The 22959-nt window shown below is 44.3% G+C and overlaps 1 protein-coding gene across 1 annotated transcript; it reads right to left on the bottom strand.

The window, feature by feature from the left end:
* Nucleotides 1-7316: 7316 nt before the first annotated feature.
* On the bottom strand, nucleotides 7317-22603 carry CRYM (crystallin mu). Its single transcript, XM_060648732.2, has 8 exons — nucleotides 22346-22603; nucleotides 21704-21857; nucleotides 19697-19759; nucleotides 15005-15106; nucleotides 14336-14519; nucleotides 10813-10934; nucleotides 9792-9876; nucleotides 7317-7667 (listed from the first exon to the last, which is right to left on the bottom strand). Exons 1-8 carry the CDS (start codon nucleotides 22513-22515, stop codon nucleotides 7603-7605), a joined length of 945 nt encoding a protein of 314 aa, XP_060504715.1. The 5' UTR covers nucleotides 22516-22603; the 3' UTR covers nucleotides 7317-7602.
* Between the last annotated feature and the right edge of the window lie 356 nt (nucleotides 22604-22959).

The following is a 22959-nucleotide window of genomic DNA, read 5'->3' as shown; positions in this document are numbered from 1 at the left end:
CCCAGTCTGTGGTATTTTGTTATGGCAGTCTTAGCAGACCAAGACTAAGGAGTGGAGAGAAAATAAGGATGCCGAGAAAAAGTCTGGACTGTTTCATGATTTTTCTCAAGGTAAGTGCCTTCTGAAACTTAAAACTAAGGGGGGGAAATCTAGGTCATTTGTAAGGAAAAGTTGATTATAAAAGGAAATTTTACATTTTTATGTGCATGTACATATCTTTTTTTATGTGGTTAAAAAAATTGTTATTACTTTTTTTATTTTTGAGAGGCAGAGAGATAGAACATGAGAGGGGGAGGGGCAGAGAAAGAGGGAGACAGAATCCGAAGCAGGCTCCAGGCTTTGAGCCGTCAGCACAGAGCCCAATGCAGGGCTCAAACCCATGATCTGTGAGATCATGACCTGAGCCGAAGTCCGATGCTTAACCGACTGAGCCACCCAAGAGCCCCTATTATGTACATATCTTTTATTTACTCTTGTCTGTCAGCATGGCCACATGTCTGAATATGTGTAAGTTCTACGATATAAACTGGCAGCATTGCAGCTGACATTTTTGAATGGCCGTCCCAATTCAGATTGAAACCCTACTGAATAGCTAAGCTTCCTTGGACTTTTATAGCCAGACTTACATCAAGTGGAATTTACTATTGACTGTGTGTATAATACAGAAACAGCTGTTCATCTTCAGCATGGTTCCTCATGCACATCTGTTTGGGTTATTTCAAGAGGCACCCATGGAGATGATAAGCTTAAGGAGGATACAGATGTGTAAATCTGATGAACAATTGGCTCATTCTTCCTCAATGGATAGATTCAGAAAGATTGTCAGTCATGGAATAAATATGTTGCACTAGGGGATGATCATGTTTACAAGTACTGCATTTTGTTGGTCTGGAATAGACTGAAGCTGTATTTGCTTTCAAAAAAGTGTGCACAAAAGCATTTGGCACATAAAAGAAACCCAGATAAAGTTTGTTGTGTCTGAACCTGCGTGTATTAGTACTTCATTATTGTAGATGCCAGGATCCTCTCTCCACTTATTCTCCAGAATCTGCCTAATGAGACACTGGTTCCTAGGATATATGAGAAGTATAAGTCACTGGGGTTGGGGGGCGGGGAGGAAGTGCTGCTGTTAACAAAAAGAATGAGTTCTAGTAGTACTTTGTACATGACTGTCAGAGGTAAAAGTAGTATAGAAAGCCTGGCGATACATTGTAGCAAATGAGAGGCTGTGTGAGGTGGTACAAAGAATTGTGAGCTGGAAACCTGCATTGCTGCCTGGATAGAATATCACCTTATGGACGTGGAAAGATACCTCTTTGGGAGAATGAGAAAAGGCAGGTCAGTGGAAATATTACTGGAACTCTCCGCCTTAAAGGATCTCATTCAAAGTGCTTTGTGGGAGTCCCTCATTTCCAGCTGGAATTCTCCATGCTGGAGAATTCTCCTACTGGAGGGGCAGTATTTGGCTCAGAAAATACAGGAAGGAGGATGTTTGTTTGTCCAGTAGAACTGGAAGCTCTCACCATGACCATCCCCTTGGACTTCATGTCAATTTTGCGATGAGAGAAGGGGATATGATTTTGAAGGACATGTGGATTGTAAAATGTCACATGAAAATGCCATCCAAAATTGCTGGATTAAAAAGAAGGGACCAAACCTAATCCCTTTCTGTTATCACGTGAATAATCATAAACCTCTGTGAGGCCACAATGGGTTGTCAGAGTTGCATTTTTTTTCAACAGCTGAATTATATTTTTATTAAGGTAACCCAGCTTGTAGGCTCCATTGGCTCATCTACCATTCTCTGAACATCTCCTGTTGTTCCATTTAAAGGGTAGATACCATGTCTGCAATTATCACAAAAATTAGATCAAAATATATGAATGAAACAGTGAGAATTACCTTCGGTCTTATATATCAGGGAGCAAAGAAGTTGAATTAAAAGTTTCCCACTACTGAGAACTCTGCTACGCCCACTTCCTTATTGGAGAAGCCAGGTTCTGCCTTACAATGTAAGCTCCTTAGAGACAGGGAGTTTTCTCTGTCCTATGTTCACTGACATATCCCTTGCACCAAATTCTGGTCTGTCATATAGCAGATGGTCAGTATTTATCGTTGCATAACTAGATGGGAGGCCTAGGCTGGAGGCAAGATGCAAATTATGCTGGGCTGTTGATTCCTAGGAGTTTCACTGAATGTAGTGTCTCACATGGCATCTAAGGGTCAGGGTGGGTTATGTGACGTCGAAAGGAGTGACTCTGAAAGGAAAAACTTTCTCCCCATTGCACAAACCATTCTCAATCCATTTTCTGCCTCAAGTGTAACATAGTTGTAGTCATCAGTCACGTTGGACAACTCTCACCTCTTTTGGGGAGACATTTGCTATTGGGGATCTCACTAGGCACCTTTATGCTCTTCTTGTGGGCTCTTGACCTCTTATGAATTATTTACAGAATCAGTATGTGAATGTTCTCCCAACTTATCATGAAGGATATAGCCTCTCCATCATGCCACATTGCTGTAAAAAAGTCTTATACCATATTATAAAAGGTTATAACTGTTATAAGAATTCTAGATGTTTCAAACTAAATGAAACAAGAGAGGCCTAAGGGAGGAAGCTAGAGTAGTATAAATGCCTTGTCTAGAGACAGACTGGAGGATTATGAGCCTGGATGAGTTTAAATACTCACTGTATTCAGACCTCCATCCCTTAAACTAGATGCTTATCCAGTGCTATCAAACTCCCTAATGCCCTTGGTTCTCTCTCTGTCTCCCTCTCTTTGTAGTCTAACGTAAAAGTCAGTGAGAAATAAAAGAAAGAACATTTCACTGAAGGAGTTTGGTGTGTCAAACACATATCGTGCTTATATCTCAGGCCGTCAGGTTATACACATCAATTGTATGCTTGCAATTCCAAAATCCGAGTAACCAACCCAGACCATTGTTTTGAGCTCCAAATCCATAAGCCCAAGTGCCTATCTGACGTCTCCCCTTGAATGTCTCACAGGTACCTCAAACTCAATATGCCCAGAACTAAACCTATCTTCTCCCAAGTCGGTGATTCTTAACTGGGATAATTTTGCCCCAGGGACCTCTGGCAATGTCTACAGGCATTTTTCATTATCGTGAGTTGGGGGCCAGGGGTTGATACAGGTATCTAGTGGCTAGAAACAAGGAATGCTAAACATCCTACCGTGCATAGGACAGCCCCCTACAACAAAGAATAATCTGAACCCAAATGTTGATAATGCAGAGACCGAGAAACCCAGGGCTCTATCTATTCTTCCTCTTTTGAGAATGGCATGCTTAACAAGCCTCTGATCTCATCTCTGGCCCTTCCTCTCTCTCTCTCCTAATTACAGCCACACCAGGTTTCCTGTAGCTTCCTGAATATAGTGTGCCTCTCCTATGCCTGTGCCCCCGCACACCATCATCCCTCCTCCTGGGAAACCCTTCCTCCATGTAGCCAACTCTCTTGGGAGACTCACCCTCTCTGCCTGCCGCTAGTCTGGGTTGGACCCTGTAGCTGTGCAGGCCATGTTCTGTTTAACCTCCAGAACCTCTCTCTGCTATTCTCCACCTTCCTCTGTGTCCCATTGGTGACCTCCATGGACTCTTCCTGGACTTCTGATTGGGTTTGGCCAGTGGGAGGCACCATCAAGAGACCAGAGAGTGGGAGGAAAGAGGGGCTGAGACATTTACTCCACCTCTCATTTCCTTGTGGGGCTGCGGCTGCCTCCCTTCATCCAAGCCCACAGCCCCCGTCTGCCCTAGCTCCAGTGCTTGCTGGGTTCCCTAACTGCTCATGCCAACTCAGCGAGTGGTGGTGGCAGCTTCCTACTGTGGCTGGCCTTGGCATGCTTCACTGTCCCCTCTGCTTCCCGTAACTCTCCCCTCTCCTTTCCTAAGGTCCCTTCATTGAATTCTCTTCAGTCACCCCTGTTCCTGCTGGGACCCTGACTATATGTTCCTGTAACACTGAAGCATGGTACTGTAATCATCTTTTTACATCTCTCTTTTCCTAGACTGTGTGCTTTTGGGGGTAAATACTGCTTTTTTAAAAAATTGAAGTATAGTGGACATACAATATTAGTTTCAGGTGTACAACATAGTGGTTCAATAATTATATACTTTATGAAATGCTCAACCATGATAAGTATAGTTACCATCTGTCACCATACATTACTACAATATTATTGACTATATCCCCTATGCTGTACTTTTCATCCCCACAACTTATTTTATAACTCAAAGTTTGTATCTCTTAATTCCCTTTACAATGACTGTTTCTTTTCTATTGTGTCTTGGTGGCCTAAAACAGTTATTGTATGGGCTCTTATGCAAAGATCAAAAGAAGAAATCTATGAATTATTTAAGGCACTTAAAAAATTTTAAATTCCAATATAGTTAACATACAGTGTTATATTAGTTTCAGGTATACAATATAGGGATTAAACAATTGTGTACATTACTCAGTGCTCATCATGATAAATATACTCTTAATCTCCTTCACCTTGTTCACCCATTCTCCTACTCACCTCCCCTCTGGTAACCATTAGTTTGTTCTCTGTAGGCAAGAGTCTGTTTTTTGATTCTTTTTTTTCCTTTGTTCATTTGTTTCTTAAATTCTACATATGAGTGAAGTCATATGGTATTTGTCATTCTCTGACTTATTTCACTTAGCATAATATGCTATAGATCCATTCATGTTGTTGCAAATGGCAAGATTTCATTCTTTTTAATGGCTGAGTAATATTCATATATATATAGTCTCCATTCATCTATTGATGGACACTTGAGCTGCTTCCATAATTTGGCTATTCTAAATAATGCTGCAATAAACACAGGGGCACATATATCTTTTTGAATCAGTGTTTTTGTTTTCTTTGGGTCAATACCCAGTAGTGGTATTACTGGATCATGTAGTAGTTCTATTTTTAAATTTTTTGAGGAACCTCCATATTCTTTTCCACAGTGGCTGCACCAGTTTGCGTTCCCACCGACAGTACACGATAGTTCCTTTTTCTCTGCATCCTTGCCAACACTTATTGTTTTTTGTGTTTTTTATTTTAGACATTCTGACAGGTGTGAGGTGATATCTCATTGTGGTTTTGATTTGTATTTCTGTGATGATTGATAATGTTGAGCATCTTTTCATGTGTCTGTTATCCATCTCCGTCATCATTGGAGAAATGTCTGTTCATGTTTTCTGCCCATTTTTTAATTGTATTGTTTTTCGGTTGTTGAGTTGTATAAATTCTTTCTATATTTTGGATACTAACCCTTTATTGGATATGTCATTTGCAATATCTTCCCTATTCAGTAGGTTGTCTTTTAGTTTTGTTGGTTGTTTCCTTTGCTGTGCAGAAGCTTTTTATTAAAATTTTTTATTATTTATTTTTGAGAGAGAGAGAGTGTGAGTAGGGGAGGCATAGATAGAAAGAGAGGGAGACACAGAATTGGAAGCAGGCTCCAGCCTCTGAGCTGCAGCACACAGCCTGAGGTGGGGCTCAAACTCATGAACTGAGAGATCATGACCTGAACAGAAGTCAGACGCTTAATTGACTGAGCCACCCAGGTGCCCCGGAAGCTTTTTATTTTTATGTACTCTCAATAGTTTATTCTTGCTTCTCTTTCCCTTGCCTCAGGAGACATATCTAGAAAGAAGTTGCTATGGCCAATGTCAGAGAAATTACTGTAATTGAGGCACTTTGAATAATCCCATTATCACACATCCTTCTCTACACATCCCTTAGGGTTGTGACCATTAAGTTCCCCAGAAGGACTTCATCGTCACTTGAGATGTGCAAAAGCAGATCAGATCGATATTTTATTCCAGTGCAAAGGCCCCTATCCAGACAGCCTGGCAAACATGATAAACTTGTGGCTAAGCCATATGATTTCACTCCTATGTAGAATTTAAGAAACAAATGAACAAAGGAAAAAAAAAATAATCAGAAAACAGATTCTTACCTACAGAGAACCAACTAATGGTTACCAGAGGGGAGGTGAGTAGGGGAATGGGTGAACTTGTGGCTTCATTCTATAGCATGAAGAACGGTTAGGAGTTTGCGTAGGAAAACAAAGCAACAGAAAATGTTTTTCTTTGCTGTTGACTTATCTCATAGCCAGACTAGGAGTGGGAGTGGATTCGGATGGGGGAGGGGTCTTTGGCAGGACAAGAGCAACATAACTCTGCTAGTGAATTGGGGGAGCTAGGGAAAACACACCTCAGTTTCCTCATCTGGAAGACGAGGAGGTTGGACTAGATAATTCCTAATGAACCTCTCAACACTGATACTTTAGTGGACATCTGTAGATTTGTCCACCCAATACCCATTCCTTCCTCTTTTTGCTAAGAGCCCCCTTCTCTTCTGTTAGCTCATGTGGTCAGGTGGACTAATTCCACTCTGGACTTCAATGGGGGCATGTGACCCAGGCCTGGATAATAGTGGCATCAGAATAGTGGGAGGATGTGTTTGTTTCAGGGACAGGCACATGGCACTGGACTGTGCCAGAGTATTCCATCTCATTTAGCTACAGTGTTAGGCACAGAAATGGGCACATCACCTAGATGGTCCTTCGAGTTGTGGGATAATCTTCATTTCTGCTAGGGTTGCCGAAGAGGACAGCCAGGGGAAAAGTTACTCGGTAATGGAGCCAACACTGAAGAAAACAGAGCTGAGGGATGGAGAGAGCAACACTGGGTCCTATGGAGACTTGGAGCCCTGGATACAGCTGTAGCTGTGAGCAGTTACCTGTGTACTTCTGAATTGTAAGAGTCAATACATTCCATTCCTCATTCATTCGTTCTTTCAATCATTCTGCCTAGGGTAGTTTGAGTTGTGGTCTCTACCACTTGTGACCAAAGAAGTCCTGACCAATATAGAAGCTCCATTGTTCCTTGAAATTTAAATAATGAGAAGCCAGAAACAAGTCTACATAAAGCATGATTCCATTTATATGAAATGTCCAGGAGAGGCAAGTCCGTAAAGATAGAAAGCAGATCAGTCGTTGGCAGAGACTGGGAAAAAGGGGGAAAGAGGAGTGACTGCTAATGTGCACCAGGTTTCATTTGGGGAGTGATGAGATGTTCTGGAATCAGACAGTGGACGGTTGCACCCTCTGAACATGCTAAAAACCATTGAATTGTATACTTTAAACTGGTGAATTTTATGTTACAGGAATTGTATACTAATTTAAATAATTTAAATAAATGTAATTATGGTCATTGGAACTCCCCCAGGGAGTGAAAGGGAGCACCTGCTTTCCTCACTTCCTCTGCCATGGGGGACAGAAAGGACCACAGTGAGAACTGCAGACTTGGAAAATGCTTTATTTCAAGGAATTACAAAATGCAGTGAAATACGGGGGGAAACAGAGCATCACTATAATCTGGTGTAACAGAAGAAATGGCCACCTAGTTTTGCTTTCCAACTACACACACAAATGGGGATCTCATTATTTAAGGTAAGACATGATAAGCTCAAAACTATAGCTCACTGTACCTCGGGTTCCCTCATTTGATCTAGAAATTGAAAGGGAGCTGGTAACAACATCCCTTGAGCTGTTGAATCTACCTCCACGCAAAGTTCCTTCGTTTCATTTGCCAGATGACCAGGAATCGTACACTAGTTTGGCTGCAACCAGGTCTTCCACCGCCATTCCTGGAAGGGGCAGAATGTGGTTCACTTTTTGTCAGAACACCATTCCCAGGAACAGTCCAGGCCCTGTGACTGGCAGTTTCCTGACTCACTGTCTGTGCTGCTAACCATGCCCATTGGGGTAAAACGTACTCATATCCAGAGGTGAGTTTAGGCCTGGAAGGTCTGCGAAGGACAGGGTGAAGCAGGGAAAAGATGCTAAGCAAGAAATGCCCACCAAACACATTTTAAATGTCCTTCAAAGTTTAATTTAGTGTGCTGAAAACTTTCTGTGAACAGCCGGATGGTCAATATTTAGGCTTTGCAAGCCCTATGGTCTCTGTTGCAATCAACTCTGCCATTGTGGGGCAAAAGCAGTCATACATGATAGGTAAGCAAACGACCCTGGCCATGTTCCAGTAAAACTTTCTTTATGGACACTGAAGTTTGAATTTCATGTGATTTTCATCCATCACAAAATATTCTTCTTCTTTTTTGTTTTCTAGTCATTTGATTAGAAACTATTCCCAGCTTGAAGGCAGGACAGAAACAGGAGGCGGACCGAGTATGGCCCACAGGCTATAGTTTGCAGACCCTTGGTCTAGTCCAAACCCTGCATCCTTCAGCAACCCCACTTATCTTATTGTTTTGGATATGTAGCTTAACCTCAAGTGGGTATGTGTTTTTAAAGGACAGGGGCTGATTTTTACTAATTTTTGTAGTCACCATTATATCCAGTACGGAGTCTGATACATAATAGGTGTTTAATATGCACCTGCTAGATGGAAAGCTGTGCCAATAAACCAATCCCCAAAGCAAGAAAACAAAAATTGCTCAGAAGGGCACAGCAGATTTCTGCAGTATGGTCTGCTGAAGGGGTTGCTGACCTCTGATCTCTGAACTCTGAAATTTTCCATCACAACTGGATCAGTGTGATGTCTTTGAACCAAGCTCTGGGTAAAGTTTACACTGCTTTTTCCTGTCTCCCTGTGCATGAGAGATTTTGAAAATATATTTAAAAGGCAGCAAGGCACGGATACTGACCCATTGGCATGGATGCTAGGTGGCCAGAGTACTCTTAATGTTCTGCCAAGCATTAAAGCTTTGGGTTCTTGATCATAGGAAATAGGCAAGATCTTGGGAGAAGGGTGGAAGACATTTTTGGGGGCTCAGGGCAATAACTATTTATCAACCAGTTTGGGAGTATTTCAATATTTTAGGTGTATCAGCTCTGTTATCATGTGCGTCCATTTCCTTAACTCCGAGTCGGGGGTAAAGTTGCTGGGCTGAGGGGCAGACTGGCCACTGGGAGCCCATCCTTTGTTGGGCTTCTGTCAGTAACGGGGCTCCCCATGGAAGTCCCTATCAAATCAGCAAGTAGGAGGGTAGGGAAGGAAGGACAAAAAGGGGTCTCAGGCTGCACTTCCTGGGTGGGTCTCTTCTGGTAGGTCTCCCTGCCATTTCCCTTAAGCTCCCTGTCTTAAAAACAATTTTTTTTTTTAACATTTGTTTACTTTTGAGAGATAGAGAGAGACAGAGCACAAGCAGGGAAGGGGCAGAGAGAGAGACACACACGCACAGAATCTGAAGCAGGCTCCAGGTTCTGAGCTGTCAGCACAGAGCCTGACGCAGGGCTTGAACCCATGAACTGTGAGATCATGACCTGAGTCAAAGTCAGACGCTCAACTGACTGAGCCACCCAGGCGCCCCAAGCTCCCTGTCTTTAAACATCCTTACCCCCACCTCTGAAGGATACCTTCTTCTGACTTTCATTTAGATCTAAGTCCAAATGATTTCCTGCTGACACTTGCTGTATACAAATCATTTTACACACATACACATGTCACTTAATTCTCATAAACACTGAAGGGAACAGGTAGTGAAGATACCGTGGCTCAGATGGAGTGAGGTCACTTGCCCAAAGGCGCATATCCAGGGAATGGCAGAGAAGGGAATCCCACCCAGGACCACCCAGTTCCAGAGTTCATGGGCTTACTACCTACTGTGCTAACACACATAAATAATTGACTCAAATGACAGATTTCATGACTCAAATACAGAGTCCAGTGACTCATTCCCCTTTGCACCAATGGGCAAGCCTGCCCTTGTGCTCTGGCTGGAGTGTGCCCTGGGAGCAACAGTCCTTACCTAGAGACTTGAACACCGTGGTCTTGTCGCAGTGCGCTGGCTTGACTCCCCTCACCACTTCTCCCAGCTCAGCAAAGATCTCAGCCTGTGAAATGAACACACACTGATCCGGGGGCCATGGAGCCAGTGTCTGCTCTGGCCAGGTTCTGAAGCAGGGGCAGGGAGAGCACCCAGAACTGGATGAGTTTCTTGACAAAAAGACCATTTGTAAACTGGCTCCCCCCATTAAAAAAAGGATATATATAATATATATATGTGTTACATATGTATATATATATATATAAGTATATTATAATTATATATATAACACATATATATTATATATAATATATATAATATGTGTTATATATGTTATTATAATATAATTATAATTATATATAACACATACATATTATATATAACATAAAATATAATTATATTATAATTATTGTATAATATATAATCATAATATAATATACACACACACACACACACACACATATATATATATTTTTTTTTTTTTTTTGCATAACATCCGCCTTTGTGATATACCATGAATGCAGAGATTCAAGTTTGTAGCCAGGAGAACATCCAGCCAAGACAGTCTGTCAGTGAGGAAATAAGCATATTCTTATCTTAACGCTCATTTTGGCAGCCCTCTTCTTGCTCCTATGTTCCGATTACAGAAGAATAAGGCCAGAACGTGGCCAACCCCAGTCTTACTTTGTTGGCCACATTGGGAAGGTTGCCAGCCACTTATCTCCCAATCTTACTGCTTCATAGGACAGCTCAGTCCGATGGGAAAAATCCATCAAGCCGTTCTCCAGGCAAAGGGGACAGGAAAACACATGTCATTAACATAATGGCCACATTATTCCAGAAGGGGATTAGAAAGGGTTGAGAGATATTTAGGGGCTGTCACCCCACAAAGAGGTAGGAGTGACTGAGGTCTGGAACAGTCCAAACGGCAGGGAAGGTTAATGAAACCCTGGCATCCAGGTGAGGCCAGCTGGACAGCAGCCCACCAGGAGGAGAGGCTCACCCCTGACAGGAGGACATCTCCAGACTCTTTCAGGGCAGCCTCTTGGGAATCCACATACAGCACAGCCTGTTTCATCAGCTCGTCGTCCAGCTCTCTCCAGTCGGGTCTGCTCGCTCCAATGGCTAAGAGACAGCAAAACGGACCCTGAACCCAGAAATAGAGGCAAGGGACACTACACGTGCCAAAAAGTGGAGGAGGGGTGGGGAAAAGGAGGTGACACAGAACACAGGGGAACACTCAGATTTGGGATGCCTCATTTCCCAATGCCAGCCCCCCCAATCAGCAAGACTGAACACTCATCAATAAGAATAATGCCTGTCTTTTTTTTTTTTTTTGCATTTCATACCAAGATCTTTCTAAGAGATTTTGAGGCAACTTAGCATTCATTTATTGGCTGCCTGCTATCTGTGGGATGTTTCGCACATTTTATTTATAATCCTCACAAGTACGCTTCATGTCTGATTTCCATTTACAAGGTGCACAAAGGAGGCTCAAAGAACCGAAGGTGTTGGCCATGGTTGTGTATCTAAGACGTGCTCCTGGGGCCCTTTGATGCCTTTTCTGTTTGTTTACTGGGGGCAGTGACCTCTTTATAAAATTCTGGGAATAGAGACATCACTTACAGCTTATTCACACCCTACACTCCTCCATCTTCTATCAATCTGCTTGGTTCTGAATCCTTCCCACTCCTCACCCCCAACCATTTCTCTCTTCACTCATGACAAAGGAGCCCAGTGCCAGGCTCACGGAGAAGCCCCAGTAGAGAGGAAACTGGCTCCATCCTGGCACCGAGATATCACATCCTTTGCAGTGAGCCCAGCAGCATAATGATGAATCCAAGGAATCATGCCTCCTGGCACCGGCACGTAGGATAACACAGAGGCTGCCACCAAAAGTCCACAAGACAAGGCAGGTAAGGAACATGAGCAAAGCTGGTCAGAGGGGCTGGACTGGAAATGGTGGAGCCCTTGGTACACAGAAGAAAGCTGGCCCTTGTAAACAGGGCAGCCACCATTCATCTCCAGCTAATTGTGGCCATGTGAGAATGCAGGGCCGCTGTTAGATATTCTCCCCTTCTTCCTTTTATTATTTTTTTTAAAGAGAAGCAGGAAATCTATTTGCATGTGTTATTTCTTGATTTTTAGAGCACACTATGGTCCAAACAAAACACATCTGCTGGCTGGATCCAGCCCATGGCCAGCTAGTCTTTGGAAACCGTTATAAAGCCTTGCACCCACATAAGGCGGCATTTATGTGCCTTCCCACATTGTGTCCAGTTTTCTCTACTTGTTTCCTCTCCTGCTGTTGTCCCCTACTCTAATTTTCAAAGAGATTGGTGTAAAAATGTCCTTCTCGAAGGGCATTTGTGTGGGGAGTTCTGTAGAACAAAAGCACTAACTAAATGAAGCTCGTAAATAAATCATAAGCTGGTGGGAAAAACCCTAGCCTCTCAAGCCACCTCTTCTCATTGCACTTGCATCCCCCCTCCCCAACCCTCTCCTGCCCCAGTTCTTCTGAGCAAGGGGAGTTTTCAAAGGGTCCTGTGAGGCCACTTGGGCAGATGGAGGTGGGCCAGGCAGTGAAGGGAGGGGTCTCACTCAGTCTGGGCCCTGGCCTTGCTCCAGTGGAGCAAGAATGGGTGAGGGTCAGACCCCAGCTGGGGCAGTGGGGAGAGGGTGCAGGGCGGGGGGTGAAATCAGGCCTATCTCTTAGCCAAGCTGTAAAGTAAGTAAAATCTGTTGTTGGTGTCTCCCTGTCAACCACACTTGTAACATACTTTTCTGAAATATATTTGATGCCTCTGTAAACGCCTAAGCCAATTTTGTCTTTGGGCTAGGGAAATAGAAGGGATGCCTGGACTCAAGATTTAGGCAGCACTTCCTGGAGAGTCACAGTGTGAGAGAGATTCTCTGTTGTTGGCTTTGAGGATGAAACGGCCATACAAGGAACGTGGACAGCCTCCAGGAGCTGAGAACAGCCCCCAGGAAACCAGTATTCCTCTCTTAACAGTGTGAAGCATCCACCTAGCCCTGGAAGAGGGCTCTGAGCTCTAGATGAGACCGCAGCTCAGACAACACCTTGATTTCCTCCTTGTGTGAGCAGAGGTCCCAGCTAACCCATGCCCAGACCCCCAAAACCACAGAAACTGCAAGATAATACATATGTACTGCTTTAAGCTGAAAAAGAAAAAAATCAAGTCAGTCTGGCTGAACATTCAGCTCTTGTCCATTTTACCAAGAACTGGTTTCTTTTGATTTCCCGAGTCCCTCCAGAAATGGTCTTACTGTCACAAGCCAGAACTGACCCATCTCTTGCCTGCCTACCCTCTGGACTCACATCATTTTAACACCAGTCCCACACAAGCTGAGACCTTCACTTCGCGTTGGCCCATTCCTCAGACAAGCCACACACTGGTTTCCTTCACAGAACTTCTCTTTACCTGGAACCATCTAGTCCATCTATTTGCTTACCTGTTTGTTGTCGATTTCCTTTCACCTGAATGTAAGCATCAGGAAAGCAAATGTCCCCGAGTGCTGGCTTATTTTGGCCTCCCCAGCATCTAGAATAGTGCCTGTCACATGGTAGGGATTCAGGACACATTTGTGATTGGATGCACAACCATGACACTGGGCTTCTGCCTGATCTCTGCCAATGTGTACAGAATTCTTAGCTTCTGAGTTCACGCCAGGTGGCTGTCACCAGAACAGAGGGCACTGAAAACGTGTTTAAACCCCTAGTATTTGCCCTCCTTGCTCACCAGATTCCAGTCTTCTTTTTGGAAGATAATAGAGAGTAGTAAAATTGAAGAGCTTGTGCTCTGATGGTAGATTGCCTCAGTTCAGATCCCAGCTCTACCACTAAGAACCTCTGACTTTGGGCAAGTTACTTAATCTCTCTATGCCTTGGTTTACCCACCTATAAAATGAAGGTAATGATAAGAATATCTCCTACCTCATAAGGTTGTTGTAAGGATTGAATGATGTAATACAAATAAAGACTTTAGAACAGCACCTGCAATAGTAAATATTCGACAGAGACCAGCTCTTGCTATAACCTCCAGAGTCATTTGAGAATCCTCAGAAGCCCCAGGAACTCTCATGGTTGGAGTCCCACCCATCCTATCACACATATTAAATAGCATCCACATGTCATATTAAATGTCTTTTGTGCTATAATTTAAAAAAAAAACTTTTTCAGGGGGTAATTCTAAGTATTTTTAAGAAAGAAGGAATCATTTGACTTTTGTAATTTAAACTCCATTACATTTAAGAACTTGGCTGTGACTGATCACTTGCCAAAATGTTACATTTTATAGAACTTAAATGTATAAGCTTCTGGTTTAGGATTTTTGTTTCAAAGTTTTGAGTGAATATTGTTTTTCAGGGATCACATGTTCCTGAGGGCCTTAAAAAGCTTGGTCGTTTGCATGAGGAAAATAGCTCTGCAGATGCAGCCACTTGGTTCAGCCCAGGGACAACTATGGCCACCATCTACCCACGGCTCCGGGAGCCACTCTGCTTACCATTGATGTGAGCCCCCGGCTTCACCCATTCACCAAACAAAATGGGCTCTGTTGCCATGGTGACTGTGATGATCACATCTGCACCTGTCACCGCCTCCTGGACCGACGAACAGACCTGTACCTCTCCTTGAACTGTGTCTGCAAACTTCTCTGCATGTTCTTTGGTGCGGTTCCATATCCTCACCTTCATTGGGGGTAACAAGAGGGACATTGGTGCCATGATTGTTTGTCTGTTTATGTTTCATTATGTTTCATTGGTGCCAGGGGAAAGTTGAGCCACTCTGGGGTAAGGTTATTTAAATCATCCCCTATGGGTGTGCCTGGGTGGCTCTGTTGGTTAAGCGTCCAACTCTTGATTTCGGCTCAGGTCATGATCTCACGGTTCGTGGGATCGAGCCCACATCAGGCTCCGTGCCGACAGTGTGGGGCCTGCTTGGGATTCTCTGTCTCCCTCTTTCTCTCTGCCCCTCCCCTGCTAGCACGCAGGCACGCAGGCATTCTCTCTTTCTCTCTCATGAACAAAAAAATAAACATTAAAAAAAACAAGAATGGTCTAGATCAGACTCTTGACCTAACTATTTCAGAATCGCCCATGTTGCAGTGAAGGAGTATAGATTAAGGTCATGATCGCTCCCTCTCCTCTTCTCCCCTAGCCTTCCCTGGACTTACCTCTTTGAAGGAGAACTGTTCTGTGAAGACCTCGTAGTGGCTATAGGCCTGGACCCCAGCCCCAAGGATGCACAACACTTCACTGCTGGGTGGTTTCAAAAACTATTTGAGAGAAACCAGGTGGCAAAGGTCAAGGGAGACAGAGCAGCCAGGTGAAGAACAAACACAGTCTGAGTACCAGGTGTCTTTGGCCCTATCTTTAGCTCCCTCACTATCTCTTGGGCAATGAAGGAGATGATATTTCGTGTTTCAGTTTCTCCTCTGCAGAGTGTGGAGGGGAGGAAGGAGCCTTCAGGGAGCCCCTAATATATGCCAATGCTTTACCCTCATGGTCTCATTTAGTCCAGGCAATCACCCTGTGAGCAAGGCACTCCTATTTTTATCCTCCTCTTCTAGATGAAGAAATTGGGGTCCAGAGAGGTTAAGTAACTCGCAGGGTCCTACAACTATTAAATGGCACAATGGGTCTCCAAAAACCACACCCTTCATTCTCCAAAGACCACATTCTTTCTCCTGTGCCACCCCATCCTGGGGACATGATAGGCCACACCCACTCCTCAGAGCCCTGAGTTACTTCTAAGAGCTACCTGGAATCCATGGGCCCTTCCTTGCAACTCAAGTCTCTCCATTATATTTTCGAAGCCCACTGCTGATCCTTTCTCAGCCTCCATCTTCCTTTAAAGAGGAATGTAGACCTGTCATTTGTGGCACCTGCTAAGGATGTACATGTGTCTGTGTTTGGGAGTGGGGTTCTATGATCAACTCATATCAAGTATCACCTCTAAGGTGAAATCTTCCTGACCTCCCTGATAGAAGTCATCCCTTCACAGCACTTATTTCTTTAAGATTTATTTTCTTGTACTGATCTGTAAGCCCATGAGGGCAGAGACAGTCTCATTTGCACAGATTTGGCACAAATCTCCTATTATGTGTAGGAAGTAAAGCAGGGTTCCTGAACCTCAGCATGACTGACATTTGGACTGGATAATTCTTTGTCAGCAGAAACGGGTGGATGGGCTCTCCTGTGTATTACAGGATGTTCAGCAGCATCGCTGGCCTCTATCCATTTGATACTTGTAGCGTCTCCTACTTCCCCTAGTTGTGACAAAACCAAAAATGTCTCCAGATATTGCTAAATGTCCCTGGGACAGGTGGCAAAAATCATTCGGGGTTGAGACCTACTGGCACACCATCCATATTAAATAAGAGCCTCTTGTGGGGTGCCTGGGTGTCTCAGTCAGTTGAGCATTCGACCCTTGATCTCAGTTCAGGTCTTGATCTCAGGGTTGTGAGTTCAAGCCCCACACTGGGCTCCATGCTAGACATGAAGCCTACTTAAAAAAAAAGAGAGAGAGAGAGAGAGAGAGGAAGGCAGGGGGAGAGAGAGAGAGAGAAAGAAAGAAAGAACCTCTTCTGCCTTTTCTGTATTTCATTCAGTAAAATTTGAGTCTGTTCTTTCTTCAATATCAATTATTGAATTTCTGGAATGTAATCCTAAAAGCGAAAGTCTCTTTAATTACTAATTACTAGCAAAAAGGAGTCACAGAAATAGTAGCAGATGTTCATCTCTCCTGTAGCTACAGAAGGAGAGATACCATTTTGTGCCATAAAATATAGTTCAAAGTATCTGACTTGGGAAGTTTTCAAAATTACAATATCAACAAAACAAGCAATGTTATGCTCTTATCCAACAAGGAGAATTAGGTGATTTTTCCTTTACTAAATCAATTTTTTTCCTGTTCTTAGTTAATATGAATCTATTCTTTGAAGTACACTTGGGCTTTAGAAATCATTGCAGTGTCCTGTAAAACAAACCTTCAACTTGTGAAACTAAATCTCTAATTCTGATTGATTGTCTTACTTGATAATTTGTTGCCTTGGTAATAATGTTAGACATTATTGATAGACATCTCTTTTCCTAAATAGCATAACATTTATAAGATGTATTAAATAATAGCAGGATTAGTGGTACTTCATTCTTTTTCCCATAGCATGCAAATAATTAAAAACATGTATATGAATCCGCTAGGTTTCTTACTTAAAGAGCTTGGAAGTGTGTCATCTGCATTTGCTAATGAACAGCACTAGATGTAGCCCTGTCATCTCTCCAGCCCCCTCTCAGGCCATGTTCCTCTGCAATTCCTGTCCTTCAGCCACACCGGCTTCTTTGCAAATTCCCAAGCACGTGTGCTACCATCAACCACAGGGCCTTTGCACAGGTTCTTTACTATGCATGGAATATTTTTCTCTCTGTCCTTCACAAGTAACTCCTCCCATCCTTCATATCTCTCATCAGATATCCCTTCCACCAGAAGAGCCTTTCCAAATCCCACAGACCTCCTGTTACACACTCTCATTGCACTTCACCTCTTACACTCGATGTATTTGTCTAGGTAATAGTTTCACAGGTATTGGTGTGATCTTTGGGTTAATATCTGTTTCCCCAAATAGACTCTTGTGTTCCATGATGGCAGGTACTGTATCTGGTTTTACTTATCATTCTATGCCCCAGACTGAGCACTGGGCCTGGCCTCTAGTGGGCACTCAATTATTTGCCGAATAAATGCATGCCAGGGATAAACTCTGATATGTACTGTCACCTTGAAAAAGCATGTCAGAATCCACAACTCAGGGTATGTGCAATCCAAATGCAAAGAAGTTGCAGTGACTGACAAACCCGAGAACCTCTTATACTTCTCATCCTCCTCCCCAAGGCCCTAAATGAATGAGAAGTGGTGGAAAAGAAAACACTCTCTCTTCCAGGGCAAAAAGTATAATAGACCTTTAGTTCCTTATTGAAATAACCCATCTGCACCCTGGGCATAAAGCTGGGAAGTTGCAGCCTAAACTCTGAAGCATCAGCTCAATGATTCTCAACTCTTATGGGAGTGCAGATTTTTATCAATGCAAAAAAAAAAACAAACAAAAAAAAAAAAACCACGGTGTAACTGGGAGCTGGGTCTACAAGATTTTGGTTTTCAAACCTGGTTGATCATCAGAAGTAACCAGAGACTATTAAAAAAAAAAAAAAAACAACACAACAATCATTTTCTTGGGCCCCACCCTTAGTGATTTCAAATCTGTGTTTTGGGGATCTGAATTTTTAAAGACATTCCCCAGGTGATGGCTGCTGCGTAGCTTGAGTTGGAAACCACAGACCTGGGCCATGAAGACCAGGCAGTCTCAGAAGATCCCATAGCTACGTGGGTTATATGACTTCGGGAAGTCCTAGTCTCCATCTCTAGGACGAAATGAGGCCAATAATACTTGTTCTCCCTCCCTCACAGAAACCGAAAGATACATCAAGACAATGGGTTGGAAGCTCTTCTGAAAAAGACCAGAGTCCTTTACAAATAAATGAAAGGCAGTAATTGTACCAGTGAGATTATATATATCTCAAGGAGTCCCTTGACTATTTCAGCCTGAGTTGGGTCTGGATATGCTTCAAAAAACCATTTCATCCAGGTGTGTGATCTGCCCCCTTCCTACACAATTCTCAGGTTAATCCTTACATTCTTCCCTCCCCATCTTGTGTTTAGAAGACCTTAACACTCTCACAATCTGAACACCTGGTCTCTGCTGCTCCCTAGACCCCACACCTCTTTATGCTCATTCCTCATAAACTCCTAAACCAGCTCAGCAAACCGTATACATTCCCATCTCACGTGAAAGACACCCAGCTTTCCAAGTCTCTTCTCCGTAACCCTAACCTCTAAAGATACTGCTTTTTTTGTAGGATGCCCTGACAGTGCTCAGGAACATCATCGCCCCCTTCACTTGCTTTCCCTTTCGCCTGAAGAGTGCCCCTTCCCCCACTTACTTCCTTCAGTTTTTACTCAAATGTCACCTTCTTGGTGAATGAGATCTTCCGTGGGTAATTCGGAAGGTCACCCCTCCCCAGTATTCTCGACTCTGCTTTATTTTCATGCAGCACACTATCTGTTTTTTGTCGGTAGTGGGTTTTTTTAAAAGCAAATCCTAGCATGTTATTAACTCAAAAGGAGTTTGTTGTTGGTTAATTATTTTCTTAGCAAACCAAACTGTGTGTTTCACTTTTCATCTTGTGTGTTGTCTTAAACCCCCATGTGCCACTCTCTGTTTTGTTCACTGCCATATCCCTGATGTTTAGAACAGTGCCCAACATATAGTAGGATCTCAGGCGGTACTAGCTGAATGAATACGTGAGTGCACTTGGATCTCTTCAGCTCCCCCTCTGCTTCTTGTGCAGGATTGGCTTTGGCCTATGCAGCGACTACCCTGATTTACCAGGAGCAGTGTAGTACGGGGGCAGGGGGCAACAAAGCAGTCCTGGGGGTCATAGAAGTCAAATTTTAAATTCTTGCTCTGCTTCTCAGTAGCTGTGTGATCTTGGGCAACTCACATAACCTCTCTGAGCCACATTCCCTAAATGTGGCAAATGGAGATCATCCTATCTCCTTTGCAAGGTTGATGTGAAGATAAGGAATAAGGTATGTAGGGTCCCCGGAATCTAGTGGTGCTCATTAAGTGGTAGTTAATAGTTTCATGAATCCCTGTGCTCATCTGACATCCCATTTTTGGCTTATGGAGTTCCAGTTATGTCCAAAAGAATACCGAAGTAAGTCCCTCACTTCTCCCTTAGGCTTTCAAGCTTGAGGCACTCAACCCCGCTCTCCAGCAAACCCCAACAACACAGGCTGGCACTAATCTTACCTTAGTGGCGATGGCAGATACTGCAGCTGTTCTCTTTGCGGTGATGACATTTCCATCCATGACCTTGGAGGAAAGGAGAGGCAGTGAGCGAGGGGCAACCCTAGCCACGACTTAAGCAGAAAGAAACAGCTCAAAAAGAGCAGCGTCAGGAAGTATCACAGTATCCTACAAAGAGCACAGGCTTGCTGTCAGATCTGGAGCTAATTTTTCCGCTTATGAGAAATGCACCTTTGAAGAAATATCTTAATCTCTAAGTACCATTTGGCTCACCTGTAAAAACAAAGACAATGCCAACCATTCAGAAGACTTTGGTGAGGATTAAAGCACTCACATAAATGTAAATATCTAGCACACGATGAGCCTTCAAGAATTGCCCATTTTATTTTCTTGCCCTGGGTCTCTCAAAACACCAGATGAAGGAACAATTTGAGGAATTAGAGTAAGTCATATGACATCTGTGCAAGGGCCATGAAATTCTACCTCTTAACTGAAATTCTACCTGGCTCTTAACTCTTACCACACATGTGGGGAGCTTTGTGAAGATACAGATGCCCAGGGAATCTCTCTAAGGGAGGCATCCAGACACCCTTGTTTTCAAAAGCTCCCCAGGGGATTCTGAATTATGTTTGGCTAAAAATAACCACCATCCTTTGTGTTATTCTCCTGTTTTTAAGTTATTTATCTTAGTTGCTCCCCAGGTAGTATCAGTATTCCATTTTGTAGACAAGGAAGTGAATCACTTACTACTGAGCAGATTCAGGAAGGATCTAAGGTCTTGTCATTCAGTTTAAAAGCCTGAGCCGGTCCCACTTTCTGGGGGAACCACCACTGGTAGTGGTATGAATGTCATCTCCTCAGAATGAGTATAGGTTGGGTAGGGCTACACAGTCTCCCCAGAGCAGTGATGTACAGCCAGGTTCCTTGGGGAGCCAGAAATTCAGGAGAGAGGATTTAAAGATCCAGACCTATGGGTGGAATGAAGGAGACTGACCCAGCTAACAACGCAACTGCCTGGTCTCAGAGCCAGCTTGGAGGGCACAGAGCACATGGGTTCAGAGTACAAGTTCGTACAAACTCCGTCATCAGGCAGGCCTAGCAATGATTCTTGGGCCTTTGGCTAAGCAGCTGTGTGACCTCCAGCAAAGTGGCTCCACTACTCTGAGGTTCAGAGTCCTCAACAGAAATTGGGAGTGGGGTGTGAAAGAAAAACTCCCACAGAGGAATGTTGCCACAATTGAATGAGATCAAATTCTCTTCTCTGGCACATGGTAAGTGCTCAGTAAGTGGCAGTTAGAAAGGCAGTAGACACAGTCTCCAGAGAGTATAGACCCTGGGCTTACACTGAGTAGGTCTGCAGTCCAGCCATGCCACTTATTTAGTTAGGTAAACCTGGGTAAGATGGGCATAGTTGCTCTGTGACTCAGCTTCCTCATCTGGAAAAGGGAGCTAATGATATTACTTACCTCACAGAGTGCTTCTAGGTATTAGGAGAGTTAATACAAGTCGAGTCCTCCATGCCTGATACATACAAAGTGCTCAATGAATGAGCTACTGCTGTATTTTGGTACTACCATGAACCGTTAAAACCAGTGACTGTGTATCTCTCAGAAAAGCCTCCCAGGGATTATAGGACACTCCTTTTCTTCCACTAGAGAAGTCACTAAATAAATGTTTCCTTGGCTACTGAGTTTCATGAACTGTATATTGGAGTAACTGGGACAGGGCAAGAGCATCTACAAGAATGATGAGATTATTACTTCCACACTGTCACACACTTCAAGTAGCAGGTGCACTCTGGTGCTGGATTGTGCATCCTCAGGAAGTCCTGGAAACAGATACACAGTCACAGACACCCTTCATTGTTGCTGGTATCCAGAGACATCATTAGTCAGAGAGGGGCACGTGTGGTCCCCATCAAATCTCCACCCAGCTCTCTCAGAGAACTAATTTCCAGGCTAGCTCTGGGCCCAGGGGCCCCCACTTCATCCCAGGCAGGGAGTTGCTCACCGCCAGAAGGGAGCCATTGCTGGGCTCAAAGAGCAGCACAGTGGCCTGGTGGGAGGGCACCATGGAGATGGTGCTGTGGCCCTCGTAGAAGGTGACCAACTTGGTGGTCAGGGCGTCTTCTGCAGCACTGTAGGCAGGCATGACTCCCAGGAAGCTGCAAGGAGAGAGGGATAACTTCAACCCCTTCCAAGCAATGCTGGGGTGCCCTATCAAGTCCCAGTGTACGTTCCTTTCTCTTTCCTCTGTCACTGCCCTACTGTCCCTCCTTCCCCCCATTTCCTCTGTCCTTCCTTTAGGCAGTATGCGGAGTATAAGAGTCGGCCTCTGGATGAGAAAAACTATCCTAGTTCTGCTACTAACTACCTGTGTAACCTTGGGTAAGTTAACCTAAGTCTCAGTTTTCCCCATCAGTAAAATGCTTGCATCAATATCTACCTATATGGAGAATGTGTTGAATTAAACAAGATAACGCCTGTAAAGCGCCCACTTGGAACTGTGGTTAGCGCAAATATTAGGTGGCAACTGTTACTAGCAATAATTTAGACGAGCCCTCTATTCCTTTCTCCCGCTGATTCCCTTCGCGTGCCTTCCCTTCCCCGTTTCCAGTTTCTCCAGCACCTGGCCCCCGCCTTTCTCACTCACCCCCTGTGCTTGGCCACCGGCACCACGGTGCGCACCGGCTGCATGACGCCTCCGTCGGGGCCGCTGGAGAAGTTGGCCAGAGCCGCCTCCAAAGGCGGGATGAGGAGGCTGGAGCTGCGGAGGTGCTCCAGCACCTCGGCGGCGCTCAGGAACGCCGGCGCCCGGCTCATCTCGCCGCGGGCCTTCGATTTCAGCTAGGGCACAGCGCACGATGTTCCCGAGGCTGCTCCCTAAATGAAAGCAGGGCGCCGCGGTGCCGCCTACTGGTCACCGCCTAGCTGGGGGCGGGGCAACGCTGGTCTCCGCCCTCCGCCTGTCTCCCACGCCTCCCCCCACCCCCAACCCAGGGGCCGAGCTGGGTCCCCTCCAGCAACGAATTCTTCAGGATCGCAGTTGAGGCAGTGGGTGGGCTGGGAGTTCAGTATTCTTGGGTCCACTTCCACAATTCCTATAATTAGCTGTAGTCATTGCAAAGGGCTTAGTCGCGCCCACCCTCGTTCTTCCCCACCTGTCGTCCTCTCCCGGAAAGAGGAGAGCGGGGAGATAGGGGTCAAACGGTGGCAGGGCTCCTTTTTTCCTTAAATTGTTACCTGCTGCTAGGAGATCTTAGATGA

The sequence above is a fragment of the Panthera onca genome, chromosome E3 (genome assembly GCF_046562875.1).
Source record: "Panthera onca isolate mPanOnc1 chromosome E3, mPanOnc1 haplotype 2, whole genome shotgun sequence".
In the NCBI taxonomy this organism is placed as follows: domain Eukaryota; kingdom Metazoa; phylum Chordata; class Mammalia; order Carnivora; family Felidae; genus Panthera; species Panthera onca.
The sequence above is the reverse complement of the archived record's forward strand: the minus strand, read 5'-3'. Positions and strand labels throughout refer to the sequence as shown.